General features: G+C 39.5%; 1 protein-coding gene across 4 annotated transcripts in view; it reads right to left on the reverse strand.

Annotated features, from left to right (window-relative positions):
• LOC118152723 (uncharacterized) overlaps positions 1 to 19,621 on the reverse strand; it is a 131,823-nt gene that overhangs the window by 55,609 nt on the left and 56,593 nt on the right. For 3 of the 4 annotated variants that reach the window (XM_078370552.1, XM_078370553.1, XM_078370551.1), the window contains 2 exons: positions 11,762 to 11,851; positions 81 to 161 (listed from right to left, as the gene is read on the reverse strand). In XM_078370552.1, coding sequence (XP_078226678.1) covers positions 81 to 161; positions 11,762 to 11,836 — 156 coding nt within the window. In that variant the 5' untranslated portion in view covers positions 11,837 to 11,851. The remainder of the gene's footprint in view (positions 1 to 80; positions 162 to 11,761; positions 11,852 to 19,621) is intronic. The other variant, XR_013534720.1, reaches the window with a different exon arrangement.

Here is a 19,621-nt window from a genome sequence, read left to right on the forward strand (position 1 = left end):
AAGGACTGATCAGACTGACATTTGGTGGGCATCACTCTGGCACAAAAATAGCAGAAGAAAAAACTGGTAGCAATCCTTACTGTTCTGCAGCTGCTGCAGGTGATCCCCAGGCAATCAGAGCTGGGAGTAGACGTCAGCAGTCCTACAGCAGAGGGGCCAGACTGTTAGAAGGAAAAATAAGAAAAAGAAATAACTTCATCAACAACTGGACATCCACTCAGAGACCCAATCTGAAAATCAGCAACTACAAAGACGACAGGTGGATAAATCCATAAAGATGGAAAGAAACCAGCGCAAAAAGGAGAAAAACACCCGAAACAAGAACACCTCTCCTCCTACAAGAGACCACAACTCCTCACCAGCAAGGAAACAAGGCTGGATAAACAATGAGTGTGATGAAATAACAGAATCAGACTTCCGAAGGTAGGTAATGAGAAACTTCCGTGAGTTAAAAGAACATGTCCTAGCCCAGTGCAAAGAAACTAAGAACCTTAAAAAAGATTTGATGAAATGCTAACGAGAATGGACAACTTAGAAAGGAATACAAGTGAATTGATGGAGCTGAAGAACACAACACAAAAACTTCACAAAGCATGCATAAGTTTTGACAGCCAAATTGACCAAGCAGAAGAAAGGATATCAGAGGTCGAGAATCAACTCAATGAAATAAAATGAGAAGCCAAGATTAGAGAAAGAAGCATAAAAATGAATGAACAAAGTCACTAAAAAATGTGGGACTATGTGATAAGATCTAATCTACGTTTGATAGGTATACCTGAATATGACGAACAGAATGAATCCAAGCTGAAAAATACTCTTCAGAATATTATCAAGGAAAACTTCCCCAACCTAGCAAGGCAGGCCAATATTCAAGTCCAGGAAATACAGAGAACACCACAAAGATATTCCTCAAGAAGAGCAACCGCAAGGCACATAATTGTCAGATTCACCAGGGTTGAACTGAAGGAGTAAATGCTAAGGGCAGCCAGACAGAAAGGTCGGGTTACCCACAAAGGCAAGCCCATCAGACTCACAGCAGACCTCTTGGCAGAAACTTAAGAAGCCAGAAAATAGTGGGGGCCAATATTCAACATCTTTAAAAAAAAGAACTTTCAACCCAGAATTTCATATCAAGCCAAACTAAGCTTCATAAGTGAAGGAAAAATAAAATCCTTTGTGAACAAGCAAGTACTCAGAGATTTTGTCACCACCAGGCCTGCTTTACAGCAGCTCCTGAAAGAGGCACTACACATAAAAAGAAACAACCAGTACAAGCCACTCCAAAAATATACCAAATGGTAAAGAGCATTAACAAAATGAAGAATCTGCATCAACTCATGGGCAAAACAGCCAGCTAGCATCAAAATGGCAGTATCAAATTTACACATAACAATATTAACCCTAAATCTAAATGGGCTAAATGCACCAATCAAAAGACACAGACTGGCAAATTGGATAAAACGCCAAAACCCTTCTATGTGCTGTATCCAGGAAATCCATCTCACATGCAGAAATACACAAAGGCTCAAAATAAAGGGATGGAGGAAGATTTACCAAGCAAATGGAGAGCAAAAAAAAAAAAAAAGCAGGAGTTGCAATTCTCATCTCTGATAAAATAGACTTTAAAGCAACAAAGATCAAAAGAGACAAAGAAAGACATTACATAATGGTAAAAGGATCGATGCAACAAGAAGAGCTAACAATCCTAAATATATACGCACCCAATACAGGAGCACCCAGACACATAAGGCAAGTTCTTAATGACTTACAAAGAGACTTAGACTCCCACAGAATAATAGTGGGAGACTTTAACACTACACTGTCAATATAAGACAGATCAACCAGACAGAAAATTAACAAGGATATCCAGGACATAAACTCAGACCTGGAACAAGCAAACCTGATAGACATCTACAGAACTCTCCACCCCAAATCCACAGAATATACATTCTTCTCAGCACCACATCACACCTACTCTAAAATTGACCACATAATTGGAAGTAAAGCACTCCTCAGCAAATGCAAAAGAACAGAAATTATAACAAACATTCTCTCAGACCATGGTGCAATCAAGTTAGAACTCAGAATTCAGAAACTAACTCAGAACCACACAACTTCATGGAAACTGAACAACTGGCTCTTGAATGTTGTCTGGATAAACAATGAAATAAAGGCAGAAATAAAGAAGTTCTTCGAGACAAATGAGAATGAAAACACATTATACCAGAATCTCTGGGACACATTTAAAATAGTCTCTAGAGGAAAATATATAGCAATAAATGCCCACATGAGAAGGAGAGATCCAAAATTGACACCTTATCATCAAAATTGAAAGAGCTAGAAGAGCAAGATCAAACAAAACTCAAAACCTAGCAGAAGACAAGAAATAACTAACAACAGAGCAGAACTAAAGAAGATAGAGACACACACACACAAAAAAAAACCTTCAAAAAATCAATAAATCCAGGAGCTGGGTTTTTTAAAAGATCAACAAAACAGACCACTAGGCAGATTAATAAAAAAGAAAGGAAAGAATAAACAAATAGATGCAATAAAATACAATAAAAAGGGAATCGCCACAGACTCCAGAGAAATTCAAACCATCATCAGAGATTATTACAAACAACTCTATGCACATAAACTAGTAAACCTGGAAGAAATTGATAAATTCCTAGACACTTGTCTTCTCTCAAGCCTGAACCAGAAAGAAGTCAAAACCCTGGACCAATAACAAGATCTGAAGTAGAGGCAGCAATTAAAAGCCTACCACACAAAAAAAGCCCAGGTCCAGATGGGTTTACAGCCGAATTCTACCAGACACGCAAAGAGGAGCTGGTACCATTCCTTCTGAAACTATTCCAAATAATCCAAAAAGAGGGAATCCTTCCCAAATCATTTTATGAGACCAACATCATCCTGATACCAAAACCCGGCAGAGACTCAACAAGAAAAGAAAACTTCAGGCCAATATCCATGATGAACATAAACGCAAAAATCTTCAATAAAATACTGGCAAGCCCATTGCAACAGCACATCAAAAAGCTTATCCACCATGATCAAGCAGGATTCATCCCGGGGATGCAAGGCTGGTTCAACATATGCAAGTCTATAAATGTAATTCACCACATAAACAGAACCAAAGACAAAAACCACATGATTATCTCAATTGATGCAGAGAAGGCCTTTGAAAAAATTCAACAGCCCTTTAGGCTAAAAACCCTCAATAAACTCAATATTGACAGAATGTATCTCAAAATAAAAAAGCTATTTGTGACAAACCAACAGCCAATATCATACTGAATGGGCAAAAACTGGAAGCATTCCCTTTGAAATCTGGCACTAGACAAGGATGCCCTATCTCACCATTCCTATTCAATATAGTACTGGAAGTTCTAGCCAGAGCAATCAGGCAAGAAAAAGAAAGAAAGGGTATTCAAATAGGAAAGGTGGAAGCCAAATTGTCTCTATTTGCAGATGACATGATAGTATACCTAGAAGACCCCATCGCCTCAGCCCAAAAACTCCTGAAACTGATAAGCAGCTTCAGCAAAGTCTCAGGATATAAAATCAATGTGCAAAAATCACAAGCATTCCTATACATTAATAACAGACTGAAAGAGAGCTAAATCAAGAATGAACTGCCATTCACAATTGCTACAAAGATAATAAAATACCTAGGAATACAACTAACAAACAATGTAAAGGACATCTTCAAGGAGAACTACAAACCACTGCTCAATGAAATAAGAGCGGACACAAACAGATGGAGAAACATTCCATGTTCATAATTAGGAAGAATCAATATCATAGAAATGGCCATATTGCCCAAAGTAATTTACAGATTCAATGCTATCCCCATCGAGCTACCAATGACCTTCTTCACATAACTGGAAAAAACCACCTTAAACTTCATATGGAACCAAACGAGAGCCCGAGTAGCCAAGTCAATTCTAAGTAAAAAGAACACAGCAGAAGGCATCACACTACCGGACTTCAAACTATACTACAAGGTTACAGTAATCAAAACAGCATGTACTGGTACCAAAACAGAGATATAGACCAATGGAACAGAACAGAGGCATCGGAGGCAACACAACATATCTACAACCATACAATCTTTGATAAACCTGACAAAAACAAGCAATGGGGAAAGGATTCCCTGTTTAATAAATGGTGTTGGGAAAACTGGCTAGCCATGTGCAGAAAGCAGAAACTGGACCCCTTCCTGACACCTTACACTAAAATTAACTCCAGATGGATTAAAGGCTTAAACATAAGACCTGGCACCATAAAAACCCTAGAAGGAAATCTTGGCAAAACCATCCAGGACATAGGAGTAGGCAAGGACTTCATGACCAAAACACCAAAAGCATTGGCAACAAAAGCCAAAACAGACAAATGGGACCTAATCAAACTCCACAGCTTCTGCATGGCAAAAGAAAGAGTCATTAGAGTGAATTGGCAACCAACAGAATGGGAAAAAATTTTAGCAGTTTACCCATCTGACAAAGGGCTGATATCCAGAATTTACAAAGATCTCAAACAGATTTACAGGAAAAAAACAAACAAGCCCATTCAAAAGTGGGCAAATAATATCAACAGACACTTTACAAAAGAAGACATACATGAGGCCAACAAACATATGAAAAAATGCTCATCGTCACTGGTCATTAGAGAAAAGCAAATAAAAACCACATTGAGATACCATCTCACACCAGTTAGAATGGCGATCATTAAAAAATCTGGACACAACAGATGCTGGAGAGGATGTGGAGAAATAGGAACACTTTTACACTGCTGGTGGGAGTGTAAATTAGTTCAACCCTTGTGGAAGACAGTGTGGCGATTCCTCAAGGACCTAGAAACAGAAATTCCATTTGACCCAGCAATCCCATTACTGGGTATATATCCAGAGGATTATAAATTGTTCTACTATAAGGACACATACACACGAATGTCATTGTAGCACTGTTTACAATAGCAAAGACCTGGAATCAACCCAAATGCCCATTGATGATAGACTGGTTTGGGAAAATGTGGCACATATACACCATGGAATATTATGCAGCAATCAAAAACAATGAGTTCCTGTCCTTTGTAGGGACATGGATGAACCTGGAGAACATCATTCTCAGCAAACTGACACAAGAACAGAAAATGAAACACCACATGTCCTCACTCATAGGCGGGTGTTGAACAATGAGAACACATGGACACAGGGAGGGGAGCACTAAACACTGGTGTCTGTTACAGGGAATGGGGGGGGACAGCAGAGGGTGGGGAGTTGGGGAGAGATAGCATGGGGAGAAATGCCAGATATAGGTGAAGGGGAGGAAGGCAGCAAATCACACTGCCATGTGTGTACCTATGCAACTATCTTGCATGTTCTTCACATATACCCCAAAACCTAAAATGCAATAAAAAAAAATTTTTTTTAAAGCATGCCCTTTTCTCTGCAGCCTTGCCAGCAACTGTTGTTTTTTTCACTTTTTATAACAGCCATTCTGACTAGTATGAGATGGTATTTTATTTTTAAATGGGGTTACTTGTTGTTTGAGTTCTTACAGATTCTGGATGTTAGACCTTTGTTAGATGCATAGTTTCTAATATTTTTTCCCATTCTGTGGGCTACTTACTCTGTTGACAGTTTCTTTCACTGTGAGGTGAATCTTCAGTTTTTTAATTAGGTTCCACTTGTCAGTATTTTTGTTTTCATTGTGATTCCTTTTCAGGACAGGCTCTGCACTGTCTGAAGGACTGTCTCCACCTGTTCCCAGGGAGCTCCCCCTGCCAGCTAACACATTTATGGGGGACATGGAGTCTCTTGCAGCCAGCATCCCAGAGGTCCATGACAAGAGTGAGTTGTCCCTCAGTTCCCTAATTCACCAGTTTCCCAGGAGCCATCCCACCCTCAGGGTTCCCAGCTCTCTGTCTCTACAGCCTCAGCCTCAGCTTCAGCTTTGCCTCTCAACACTCAGCGTTTTCTCTCCTAAAATCCATCCAATTTATGTTGATTTACTGGATAATTTGGTCTCAGTGAAAGTGGTGCTTCCTGGCTGTATCTAACTGGACATATTGTCCTTTCCCATCTGTATAGCACATTTCTTATACATGCCTTATTTTGACAGAATTTTAGCTTTACAGAAAACTTGCAAAGATGGCATGGAGAATTCCCAAATACCCCTCACCCAGTTTCACTTTCCCTTAATGTCTCATTTTGTTGGTATATTTTTCAAAATTAAGGAACTAACATTGGTATGTTACTATCGCCAAAACTCTAGACTATCTTTGGATTTCAGCAAGGTTTTCTATAACGTTCTTTTTTGTTGCAGAATCCAGTCCCGGACACTCCGTTGCACTCAGTCGTTATGTCTTTTAGTTTGCTGAATCTCCGGTATCTTGTTTTTCATGACACTGATAATTCAGAGTACTGCTCAGGTATGTTATAGAATGCACTTCAGTCACGGTTTGTCCCATGTTTTCTCGTGGTTATGTTATAGGATTTTGGGGGTATCGCTTCTCCAGCTGAAAACGTCTGTCGCTAGCGGCACCTATGCCCACTGGCCCACTCAGCCTGGCAGGCTGCGCTCAGCTCACACTACCAGCCTGGATCCCAGACCCGCCAAGGGCAAGCAGAGCAGTGAGGCGCATATGACCGAGTAGATGTGGGGTCCAACTACTGCACACGGCCAGGCACGCTTGCTGCGGCAGAGCAGGCAGTTCCAGGCACCAACACGGGTGCTGGAGCCAGGAGCAGGGAGGGCCAGGCCACAGGAGCAGGCACCTCCGAGACTGCAGAGGGGCGTGGGAGCCCTTCCCGGGCCCCCAAAAGTGCTGAGATGCCGGGGTCTGCAGCCACAGCTTGGGAAGCTACAAGTGCGGGAGGGCAGGGATCCCACCTACCTCTGGCACCCAAGAGCACAGGGATGCCTGGGTGTGTGGCCACAGCTCAAGTATCTGCACTTGCACACGGGAGGGTGGAACTTCTGCCTGCTCCCAGAACCAAAAGAGCAGGGATGCCCGGGTCCGCAGCCAGAGCTGGGCAGCTGCAACTGAGTCTCGGGAGCACAAGACTCCCGCCTGCCAACTGCTAGGGAGCTGGGGCTTCCGCCTGCTCCGGCTTCTGCAGGCTCCATGGAGCACCTCTCCCACTGCAGCCAGCGTCAGGGCAGCTGCCACTCCACACGGGCCGCGGCTGACTTACACTGGGCCTTTGCATTTTCAAAGGTGTGACCACAGAGATAAAGTGCCCTTTTTATTCCGTCACAGCAGGGAGCACATAATATCATATGCAATGGCGCCAGCTTTAATCACTTGCTTAACCTAGTGTTTGCACTAAATAAAACGGAAACTTAAAATTGTTACCTCTCTGTACTCTATTCCTTGGGAGACTGTTATTCCAGCCGACACTAAATGAAGTAGATCATGAACTCCACATCTGAAAGTGGGGGGCGTTTCTAGATGAGTAGGGAAGATTTCTGTCTGCTTCTCCATCTGCATATTGATTCAATCATGTATTTGTAACAGTATGGACTCATACTTTTTATACCACTCATACCTTTTTTAATTCGGGTTATAATCCAGTGGTATGTTATTTATTTCCTTGTTGAAATTGCTCCAGCTTTGCCCGTTAAGAGCCCTTTCTGGTTGGCTACTGGGTGCCTTGGACAGGTCTTCAACCTTTTGCTATCCTTTTCTCTTTAGGCCCCTCCATGATTTCTGGTATTACTGGTCCTTCTACTGCAGGCTTGTCTTCTATATTTCTTCACCAGCCTCAGAAATATCTTAGAATCTAACATTTCTCCAAGGATCTCTGGTTGTTTTCACTGGAAAATGGCATTCGAAAACACTATATGAATGTGACATGTGCACACTGCAATGCGGGTAACAGTGTTCTAGGCTATTTCAGCAGAAATGGCTGGGTCATGTGTGTCTGCACAGTAAGCCCTGTATCCACACGTATCTGTCATTGTTTCTGTATCTGTCCATCTGGGTGTGTGTGTCCGTGTGTATTTATGCTTATGTTTAAACATGAGGTCATAGTGATAACTCTAACACAGTCCTCATGGTCATTCTGGACTTCCTTTCTGACCTCTTTGTGACTTCCCATAACAACAGTGAGGAACCGGGATGCCACTGCTCATCTTCTAACGTTTTTGTCCAACACTGGTAATTATATAACCAGCCGTACCCACACGAGAAAAAAATTCACCATTCAGAATACACTGTTTATGCACAGTTACTTTTGTCTTTAACCTGACACTTTTAAATCAAAACAGTATTTCTCAAAGTAAGTGAAATCAGTATTTACTTCTTCTCTACCCTTTTCAGTGTTATTAGCTTACGTATTTCTATAAAGTGAGGTTGATTTGTCATTGTCTGCATACCATTCTAGGATATCCCCACGTCTTGGAGATATTTTTGCTTGTTTATTTGCATACATTTGCATGCAATTTTGTGATAGACTTCTTTGGGATTAATAAATCATGGACATGTATTATTAGTGCAGCACTGTATAAAACAATTCCATTATTTAAAAATTTCCCCTGAGTGTCTTCTTTGTAATCAACTAATCTCCCTATACTAAGCCCTGCATGTCTTTCCATCCCAACAGGTTTTTTTCCAGATGTCTTATGAATGAAATAATACCATATTCATATTGTGTATGTATCAGTAGCTCATTCCATCACATTGATTAATAGTATTTATTGATCAATCAGTTTCCACACAATCATAGATCATAGTGTGAAAATACCCAAGATCATCTTTCCCCTGTTGAAGGGCATGGGTTGGTTAGTTTTGAGCAATTATGAATAAACTGATATAACCGTTTGCATACAGATTTTTACATGGACATAAGTTTTAATTCACTGGGGTAAATACTTAGGAATGTGATTGTTAACTCATATGGCAAGACTATATTAAACTTGATAAAAACTGCCAAATGGTCAAAGTGATTGCACCAATTTACATTTCTACCAGCAATCAAAGAGTTTCCCTCATTTTGCATTTTTGCTAGCATTTACTATTTTCAGTTTGTTTGTTATAGCAACAAAGGGATTTGTGAGAATTTATTTTCAATCTTGTTATAGGAGTACTTTCATAATACTCCAATTTTGTATCTTGGTTTACAAAGCCTTAATACAGACTATGTAGCTTTTCATAGAAAAAATACTGCCATCAGAACTCTCATATAGATTTCTTAAATCAATGAGATTTCCTTCAGTCAACTTAACTGTCAATCAATTATTGCAAGCCTTTTTAATGAGGGAAATCATGGCTTTGGTAAGAACAAGTCAGTTCTTTCATTTCTTCCTAAGAATTTTTTTCTGTATCTATCACTAAATGTGTATTTGAAATTTTTCTAATTAAATTTTTCTAATACAAATAATCTATGAAACTATTCCATTTTCCCAATACAGTTTAGAGATTACTTCAACATTTGGCTAAATGTTCTGAACCTTACTTTCAAACTACATTTTTTTAGTAGAAAAATGCTTAATTCATGCTGAATACGTTCAGTGTGATTTTTAAAGGTTTCACAATTCAATGGTCTTCATATAACCTAATTCATATTTTATTTCTCTCTCCATGAAGTCTTTTAAGAGCCCAGGCACAGTGGCTCACACCTGTAATTCCAGCACTTTGGGAGGCCAAAGTGGGAGCATCACTTGTGGTCAGGAACTTGAGACCAGCCTAGGCAACATGGTGAAGCGCTCTCTCTACTAAAAATACAAAAAAATTTTACATTATTTTGGCATCAGAAGTGATGGTGCATGCCTATAATCCCAGCTACTCAGAATGCTGAGGGAGGAGAGTCTCTTGAAACTGTAAGATGGAGGTTTCAGTCAGCTGAGATCACACCACTGCACTCCAACCCAGGCAACAGAGCAAGACTCCGTCTCAAAAAAGACTATACATATATATATATTTTGAGACGGAGTTTCACTCTTGTTACCCAGGCTGGAGTGCAATGGCATGAGTTTAAGGATATGAACAGACACTTTTCAAAAGAAGACATATATGTGGTCAACAAATATATGAAAAAATGCTCCTCATCACTGGTCATTAGAGAAATGCAAATCAAAACCTTACTGAGATACCATCTCATGCCAGTTAGAATGGCGATCATTAAAAAAATCTGGAGACAACAGATGCTGGAGAGGATGTGGAGAAATAGGAACAATTTTACACTGTTGGTGGGAGTGTAAACTAGTTCAACCATTGTGGGAGACAGTCTGGGGCTTCCTCAAGGACCTAGAAATAGAAATTCCATTTGACCCAGCAATCCCATTACTGGGTATATATCCAAAGGATTATAAATCATTCTATTATAAAGACACATGCACATGTATGTTCATTGTGGCACTGTTTACAATAGCAAAGACCTGGAACCAACCCAAATGCCCGTCAATTATAGACTGAACAAAGAAAATGTGGCACATATACACCATGGAATACTATGCAGTCATAAAAAACGATGAGTTTGTGTCCTTTGTAGGAACATGGATTAATCTATAAACCATCATTCTCAGCAAACTGACACAAGAACAGAAAATCAAACACCTCATGTTTTCACTCACATGTGGATGATGAACAATGAGAACACTTGGGCACAGGGAAGAGAACAACATTCACTGGGTTAGGTTTGAGGGTGGGAGGATAGAGGGGACAGCACAGGGGCAGAAGGATGGGGAGGGATGATACCAGGAGAAATGCCTGATGTAGGCAACAGGGGGTTAGGGCAGATGGAGACAGCAAACCACCATGGCATGTATGTACCTATGCAACAATCCTGATGCACCCCAGAGCCCAAAGTACAATTTAAAAAAAAAAAGAAGCATAAACAAATGTTTTCCAATCCTCTTTGACTGAACACTGATTGATACTCATTCTGATTTGATTCAATTCTAAGTTCCAGCATCCGTTTTATCTTCTACAAGTATAGTAGGACTATTCATCAATTTTCACTCAGATATTTGGTCTGATTTCTTATCACTTAGCAGTTAATCCAAGGATATAAATATCGTTTTGCCCAGTGGTGGACTCATCATCCAATCATTGAGCTTCTTTTGCAAACAGGTTAGATTTTTCTCAAGATTGAAATGCTCATCTAAACTCTATTTTATCACTGTCTTAAGTTGTAGTTTTTTTTCTCTTCTGATATAGTTTTAAGGTTATTCTGGCATCATATTCTCACTATTTAAAAGACTCAAACATGTCTTCCAGTGACTGAACCATATTCTAAACCTAGCCATGAATGTAATTCATTCTGAAGGTTTTTCAAAAGATTACATACAAATGGCCAATAAACATATGAACAAATGCTAATCATAAGAGAACTGCAAATTAAACCCACAATAAGATATTACCTTATACCAGTCAAAATGGCCATTATTAAAAAATGGTTCAAGCAATTCTCCTGTTTCAGTCTCCCTAGTAGCTGGGACTACAGGAACCTGCCACCACACCCGGCTAATTTTCTGTATTTTTACTAGAGATGGGGTTTCAACATGTTGGCCAGGGTGGTCTCAAACTTCTGACCTCAGGTGATCCACCTGCCTCGGCCTCCCAAAGTGCTGGGATTACAGGTGTAAGCCATCATGCCAAGTTCATATTCTTTTTTAATCAGCCTAATTTATTAAAACTTTACATTTGTCTTCAACTAGAGAAGAAACTTCTCTGGTAAACTTTTTTTCCTCTCTTTACATAAAGTTGGCTTTTATAATTACAAAACCCAAATATAGCTGCACTTACTTACCACCATCTCCCAGGTGAAACCATAGAACTCTGATGTGAGTCTCATGTCTCCTTGCAACATTGACTTGGCCTCCATCAGCTTCTCCAGGACCTGTGTAAAGTAATACCTCTTAGCAGTAAGCAGATTTTCCACAGCACCAAATCCACCTTTGGTTGCCAAGACCCTCTGATTCTACAAACTGCAGAGAACACTAGGAGCATTCTGCTTGGAACCTAAATCTGCACCTAGCAACCAGGACAGAGCATCAGTGGGGTGCCAATGGGGGAGGACAGATGGTGCTTTCTAAACATTTTCCCTAAAATAGCACATGAAAAATTGAGAAGCTACAAGGCTCTTGTTGATCCAAGGAGACCGGCACAGAGACTGTCTGCCTTCCAGGCACTAACAAGAAACGCTGAAGTATGAGAGAATTCATGTCATTTCATTCATGTACAATTCAGGAATTACTAAGAACATGGCAGTAAATAACTTACATGCCTAAATCAATAGTCAAAATCCTCTTAATGTTAACATGTCTTTCTGAGGCTCTGCTAAACCTAATTTTTAAAAATTCAGAGGTATCTCAACATAGCATTCCACCTTGTTTTGGTTTTGGTTACATGAGGGGGATAGGCATGAGAGAGTTAAATTATTGTCACTAAGTTATGAATCTAATTTTCAAATGTAAAAACTCATAAAGAATGAAGGTAATTTGGGTTTGGGGTATTTTTTTTAACTTTTAGCTTCATGGGTATATGTGCAGCTTTGTTACACAGGTAAACTGTGCATCACAGTGGTTTGGAGCACAGATAATTTCATCACTCAAATAATAAGCGTAGTACATACTAGGTATTTTTTCTGATCTTCCTCCTCCCACCCGTCACCATCAAGTAGACCCCAGTGTGTGCGGCTCATCTCCTAGAATCCGTGTGTTCTTATGGTTTAGCTCTCACGTGTAAGTGAGAACATGCAGAACTCAGCTCTCTTTCTCAGTGTGCTTAGGATGATGGCCGGCAGCTCCCTTCATGGTGCTGCGAAGGAAATGATCTCATTCTTTTTATGACTTGTATTCTCATTGTTTTTACGACATACTATTTCATGGGGTCCATGTACCACATTTTCTTTACTCTGTCTACTGTTGATGGGCATTTAGGTTATTTCATGTCTCTGCTGTTGTGAATAGTGCTGCAGCGAACATACTCGTGCATATGTCTTTATGATAGAATAATTTGTATTTCTTTGAGCATATACCCAGTTATGGGATTGCTGGGTCGAACAGTACTTCCATTTAAAGTTCTTTGAGGAATCATCACACCATTTTCCACAATAGTTAAACTAATTTACATTCCCACCAGCAGTATATAAGCATTCCCCTTTCTCTGTAACCTTGACGTATCTGTTATTAATAATTTAGCTTTTTGATAATAGCCATTCTGCGTGCTACAAAATGGTATTTCATCGTGGTTTTGATTTGCATTTCTCTAGTGATTAATGGTACTGAGGATTTTTTTATATGCTTGGCTGCATGTGTGTCTTCTTTTTTTCTTCTTTTTTTTTTTTTGAGACGGAGTTTTGCTCTTGTTACCCAGGCTGGAGTGCAATGGCTTGGTCTCGGCTCACTGCAACCTCCACCTCCTGGGTTCAGGCAATTCTCCTTCCTCAGCTTCCCGAGTAGCTGGGATTACAGGCACGCGCCACCATGCCCAGCTAATTTTTTGTATATTTAGTAGAGACGGGGTTTCACCATGTTGACCAGGATGGTTTCGATCTCTTGACCTCGTGATCCACCCGCCTCGGCCTCCCAAAGTGCTGGGATTACAGGCTTGAGCTACCGCGCCCGGCGGCATGTGTGTCTTCTTTTGGAAAGTGTCTGTTGATACCTTTTGTCGACTCTTAAACGGTGTTGTTTCTTTTTTGTAAATTTTTTTAAGTTCTTTATAGATGTTGGATATTAGACCTTCGTTGAATACATTGTATTTAGATATTTTCTCTCATTTTGTAGGTTGTCTGTTTCCATTGTTGATAGTTTCTTTTACTGTGAGAAGTTATTTAGTTTAGGTTTCATTTGTCGATTTTTGTTTTTGTTGCAATTGCTTTTGGCATCTTCCTCACGAAATCTTTGCCAAGTCCTATGTCCAGAATGGTATTTCCTAGGTTACCGTCCAGAGTTGTTTTTGTTTTTTTTGTTGTTGTTGTTGTTTTGAGTTGGAGTTTCACTCTTGTTACCCAGGCTGGAGTGCAATGACACGATCTCAGCTTACTGCAACCTCCACCTCCTGGGTTCAACTAATTCTCCTGCCTCAGCCTCCTGAGTAGCTGGGACTACAGGCACGCACCACCATGCCCAGTTAATTTTTGTATTTTTAGTAGAGAAGGGGTTTCACCATGTTGACCAGGATGGTCTCGAGCTCTTGACCTCGTGATCCACCCCCCTCGGCCTCCCAAAGTGCACAAGCCAATATTAATAGTTTTCATTTTTACATTTAAGTCTTTAATCCATCTTGAGTTGATTTTTGTATGTGGTGCAAGGTAGGCATCCAGTTTCAATCTTCTGCAGGGAGCTAGTCAGTTATCCCAGTACCCTTTATAAAATGCAGACTCCTTTACCCATTGCTTGTTTTTGTCAACTTTGTTGAATATCATTTGTTTGTAGGTGTGTAGAATTATTTCTGGGTTCTCTATTCTATTCCACTGGTACATGTATATACATATATATATATATATATGTTTTCATACCAGTACCATGCTGTTTTGATTACTGTAGCCTTGTATATAAGTTGGGTAAGGTGATGCCTCTAGCTTTGTTCTTTTTCCTTGGGATTGCCTTGGCTATTAGGGCTCTTATTTGGTTCCATGTAAATTTTAAGAGATTTTATTTTCTAATTCTGTGAACAATGTCATTGGTAGTTTGATAGGAGATGCATTGAATCTACAAATTGCTTTGGACAACACGGTCATTGTAATGATGCTGATTGTTAGTATCCACCAGCATGGGATGGTTTTCCATTTCTTTTAGCAGTGTTTTGTAATTCTCATTGTAGACATGCTTTAACTTCTTGGTTAGCAGTATTCCTAGGTATTTTATTCTTTTTGGGGAAGTTGTGAATGGGACTGCTTTCCTGATTTAGACCTCAGCTTGGATGCTGCTGATGGATGAGAATGCTAAATTTTTGTGTGTTGATTTCATACTCTGAAATTTTCCAAGGTTATTTATCAAATCAAGGAGCTTTTGGACCAAAACTATAGGGTTTTCTACGTATAGAATCATGTCTTCTGCAAAAAGAAATAGTTTAACTTCCTCTATTCCTATTTGGATGCCTCTCATTTATTTCTCTTGCCTAATTGCTCTGGCCAGGACTTCCAATACTATGTTGAATAGAAGTAGTAATAGACAGCATCAATGTCTTATACCTGTTTTCAAGGGGAATGCTTCCAGCTTTTGCCCATTCAGTATAAGGTTGGCTGTGGGGTTGTTTTTTTTTTAACAGATTTCTCATGTTATTTTGAAGTATATTCCTTCAATGCCTAGTTTTTTGAGGGTTTTCAACATTAAGGGATGTTGAATTTTACTGAAAGCCTTTTCTGCATGTATTGAGATGATCATGTGGTTTTTGTTTTCAGTTCCGTTTATGTGATGAATCACATTTATTGATTTGCATATACTGAACCAACCTTTTGTCTCAGGGATAAAGCCTTCTTGATCATGGTAGGCTTTATCCCTACAATGCATGGGATCGTGGTAGGCTTTTTCCCTGGGATGCAAATGATCACACTCTATTCTCTGGAACCTGTGATTATATGTTACTTTACATGGCAAAAGGACTTTTTTAGGTGTGATTAAATTCAGAATCTTGAGATGGGGAGAGTATCCTGGATTAGGCAGGTAAGCTGACATAATCACACATGTGCATATAAGAGGAAGGCTGGAGGTCAGAGAGAAGATATTCTGCTGCTGACTTTAAAGATACAGGAATGGACTAAGAGCCATGGAATGTAGGTTGCCTCTAGAAGATAGAAAAGGTGAGAAAACAGCTGTTTCATCAAAAAGCTAGTAAATTAGGTTTTTATGGGCCGTGGGATTACATTTGCCAGTATTTGGTTGAGAAGAATCAAGGTAATTTGAATGATCTTCACATTCCAAGAATTTAGAGTCCTGCCCAATTGCTCCCCAAACCCATAGGCAGTCGCTGTTCTTCAGCATTTCTCCACTCTCAAGCACGATCTGAAAACTTTCCATTTCCTGAGATGGTAAAGAAATGTGATGTTATAACTAGATAAATATTTGCCAACAATATTACCATCTCTTGGTGTTGTCTACTCCATGCATTTTTAGTGAATTCTTCATTAGGAAACCCCATACTTTATTCAAAATTTTTGTTTATTTGACCTAAGATAAACGAAGTTATCTATTCCTCCCAAAGAAAGGTGTCAGACATGTCACAATTGTCTGAGTTTGCCAAAAGTAAGAAAATATTCTAAGAAGTATGGAGACATATAAAAAAAACATGAAACAACTGGAAGGGGTCTTCTCTAGCCAAGAAAGTGACAGTTTCAGATCAAAATAATGACAGAATGAAATAAGAATGCATAAGACCATATTAGGATATACAGATAAATACAAAGATAAATAATATCTGATATGCACTTGTACACACACACACATAGGAATAAAGGAAAGCTATTCCTTCACATAGAATGCCAACTCTATTTGTTTTCCATTGTTGCTAGAACAAATTACTACAACTTTGGTGTTTAAAATAACATATTTTATAAGTCTGGAGAGAGGAGGACTAAATTGGGTCTACAGGGCTCTTCTACCGGCTTTAGGAGAGATTCTGTTTCCTCAACTACTCCCACTTTCAAAGCAAGCTGTATTCCTTGGCTCATGGCCTATCCCTCTATCTTTAAAGTCAGCAGCAGAACATCTTCTCTCTGCCCTCCGGCATCACTCTTAAATGGATGCATTGATTATGTCAGCCCACCTGCTAATCCAGGATAATAAACCCAACTCAAGGTTATGAATTTAATCACATCTATAAAAATCCTTTTGCCATGTAAAGTAACGTATCATCACAGGTCCCAGAGATTAGGGTGTGATCATTTGAGAGAAGTATTTAAACTGCCACACAAACTAATACATTTAAAAGGAATGATGATGGCACTTTAAGAATCATTATTTGGAAACCACTATAGTAATAATTAGTTATAATAGTAATAAAAAAAAAATAACTACTGGCCTACATATGGCAGATACTGCCCAGTACTCTAGGGGAATGACATTGTGGCTGATGTTCTTTATGCACCAATGGCCTGTTAAAGGTGCAGTGGCCTGAAACACTCCTCAGCCATTGGTTAAGACTTGAGGAATTTACAACCTTACGTGACTAAGCATAATTGCTCCAAACATGAAATGTTTGGTTGAGGTATGAGTGACATATTTTAACCTTGAAAGAAAAGTTCCTGTGAACATCCTCAGGAAAGTTAAGAGAGCAAGATAAATTCGCTGTGGTTCAAATATTAGGTGTTAAAACAAATGAACTGGAGCAAATTAAGACCTACCCATGAGAAGTTGCAAAGACCCAAGAAATGTGCATACTGAAATGTGCATACTGAATCCTCATCTTCTTGTAGACCAGATGTCTACAGGAAGGAACAATTGCTAGTGATTAAGAACAGACTATAAAATCAGAAAGCCCAAATTTGAATCCACGCTTCGTCACTTACTAGCTCTGTTGTGGTCAGTTTTCTCATGCAGACAGCAGAGGCTGTGATATGACTGTTGCCTCCCCAGACTTATCCCATCTCTCCTCCGTTGTGGAGTGGGGGTTTTGCATGAAATTAACCCCACCCCCAGTGTAGGGACAAGAGTGACTTGACTTTAAATGCTAATCTGCCATGTAACTTCTGAATAAGCCCAAGTCCCAAGTTCAGGAATGCCTGTAAGATGTTTAGTTGATGTATTACTCTTTATGTAGGAACACCTACTCACTGCAAGTTTCCTCCAAAACAACCCTTGATGTTGTTGTAGGAAGCATAGGCCATGGCATCTGTAGCTATCTGCACGTTTCTTCCAGAGCAAGCATACTCTCCCCAAAAGATAAACCCTAGCTCTGGAGGGCTGCAGTGCAGAAATATAACTACATTGTGGCCACCCAAGGCAACGTATCTGTCAGTAAATCCCTTTAGTAAATAACCCAAAGCAACAACCTAGGTTTGTCTGCCTGCTTCTTTGATTTATCTGCTCTTTGTGCATTTGAGGGGTGGATTTGAATATACAGCCCTCTCCCTGAACATCTGGCTTCAGAGCTGGGCCTTGATTAGTCTCAGCCAATCACTGCAAGTCCATGCTTGTCCCAATAATGTTGCCAGAAATGTGCAAACAACTCATGCTCCCGTATGAAGCTCTGTATAAAGAGTCATTTTTGCTCATTGGTTATAAGTTGATATCCATCCTCTTGAATGTGAACAAGAAAGCATATGGGTCTAATTATTGCTGACAACATTTCATGATTGTGAGGGCTATCAACTTGATGACAAACCCAATACATGGAAGAGGACATAGCTGAGGAAACTGCAGAGATACTGATCCAGAGCACTGATCATGCTATGCCTGAAGCCCACAGCACTGCTGAACATTTTGGTTTTATGAGCAATAAATCTCTCTTATTTGTTAAAAACAATTATTTTGTTAAAATAAATGGCCTGTACTCTTCAAAACTACAAAGCACATTAAAGACATAGACAGACTGAGGAATGGTTCCTAATTAAAGAGGACTAACAGCCATCACACTGCCAATTTATTAACCTGGATTCAATATTTTCTTAGGAAATAGTCTTGTGACAACCTAGGGGTACTTGTGCATTACACTCTGTAATGTTTTAGAAAAAAAATTTAATGCATATTAATATGAGTACAAAGAGAGAATGATAAACCCCCCATGTTGAAATGCTAACATCTGTAAAATCTGGTGAAGGTCAATGGTAAGTCTTTCTGTTTTTATAACTTTTCTGTAAGTTTTTTGTGATTGTTGGAATAATAATTTGTATATAATCACTTGTATTTGGAAGTTTATGTTTGAAATCATGTGATGTTTTCATAATAGATGACCACTAATCACCTTTCCAGCCTCATATGTATAAAATAGAAGATATGAACCTGAGCCACATGGCAGAGTAGAGCCTGAGTATACCTAGGCTGGAAGCCAGAGTTACTTTCTGTGGTTACCTGAATGACATATTTGTGTCAATAATCTTTTACTGCAGAGTTAAAATAAGGAAAGATAATTGAGCATGTATATAAGAATGTGCTGCACAACACTAAAATAAGATGTACCGGACAAAGATTGGGAGACAGCTGCCTGAAGGGGGAGGAGAAACTTACAGGGCCAGAGAAGCTGGTGCGTTAGTGAAGTTAGCCTTCACTCCTATCTGGGGAAGAGCTGGCTTCATTGTTAGTTCTTCAGTAAAGTTGCTTGTGGCACAAATTCATGTGTGCTGTGAAAATGCCAGTTTGCAAACATTGATGGTTTAGGGCTGGTGAGGGGAGAATCTCAGGGCTTCTACTTTGCCTTCAGTGTTGTTGACAAGGGAATGGGTCTCCAGAGCTAAAAATGTATTGTCCTTACCCTGATTTTTTCACATACAAATTGCCAGAAGTTACACAAACCACCTATCTTCTTCCCTTCAGTTTGATAAAGTGAGAAAACTCATTCCTATTGTCCTACCTGTGATAGAACTGCATAAAGTTTCTTTGACTGGTTTCAAAAGTACGAAACAATGAAAACAATATCTGGGTTAATCTTTGGGGGACTTGTTGGTAACTCATCTATTTCTCAGATTACAAACTAAATAGTGCAGTCTAACATAACTAGGATTCAATAT

Source organism: Callithrix jacchus, chromosome 4 (genome assembly GCF_049354715.1).
Source record: "Callithrix jacchus isolate 240 chromosome 4, calJac240_pri, whole genome shotgun sequence".
NCBI lineage: Eukaryota > Metazoa > Chordata > Mammalia > Primates > Cebidae > Callithrix > Callithrix jacchus.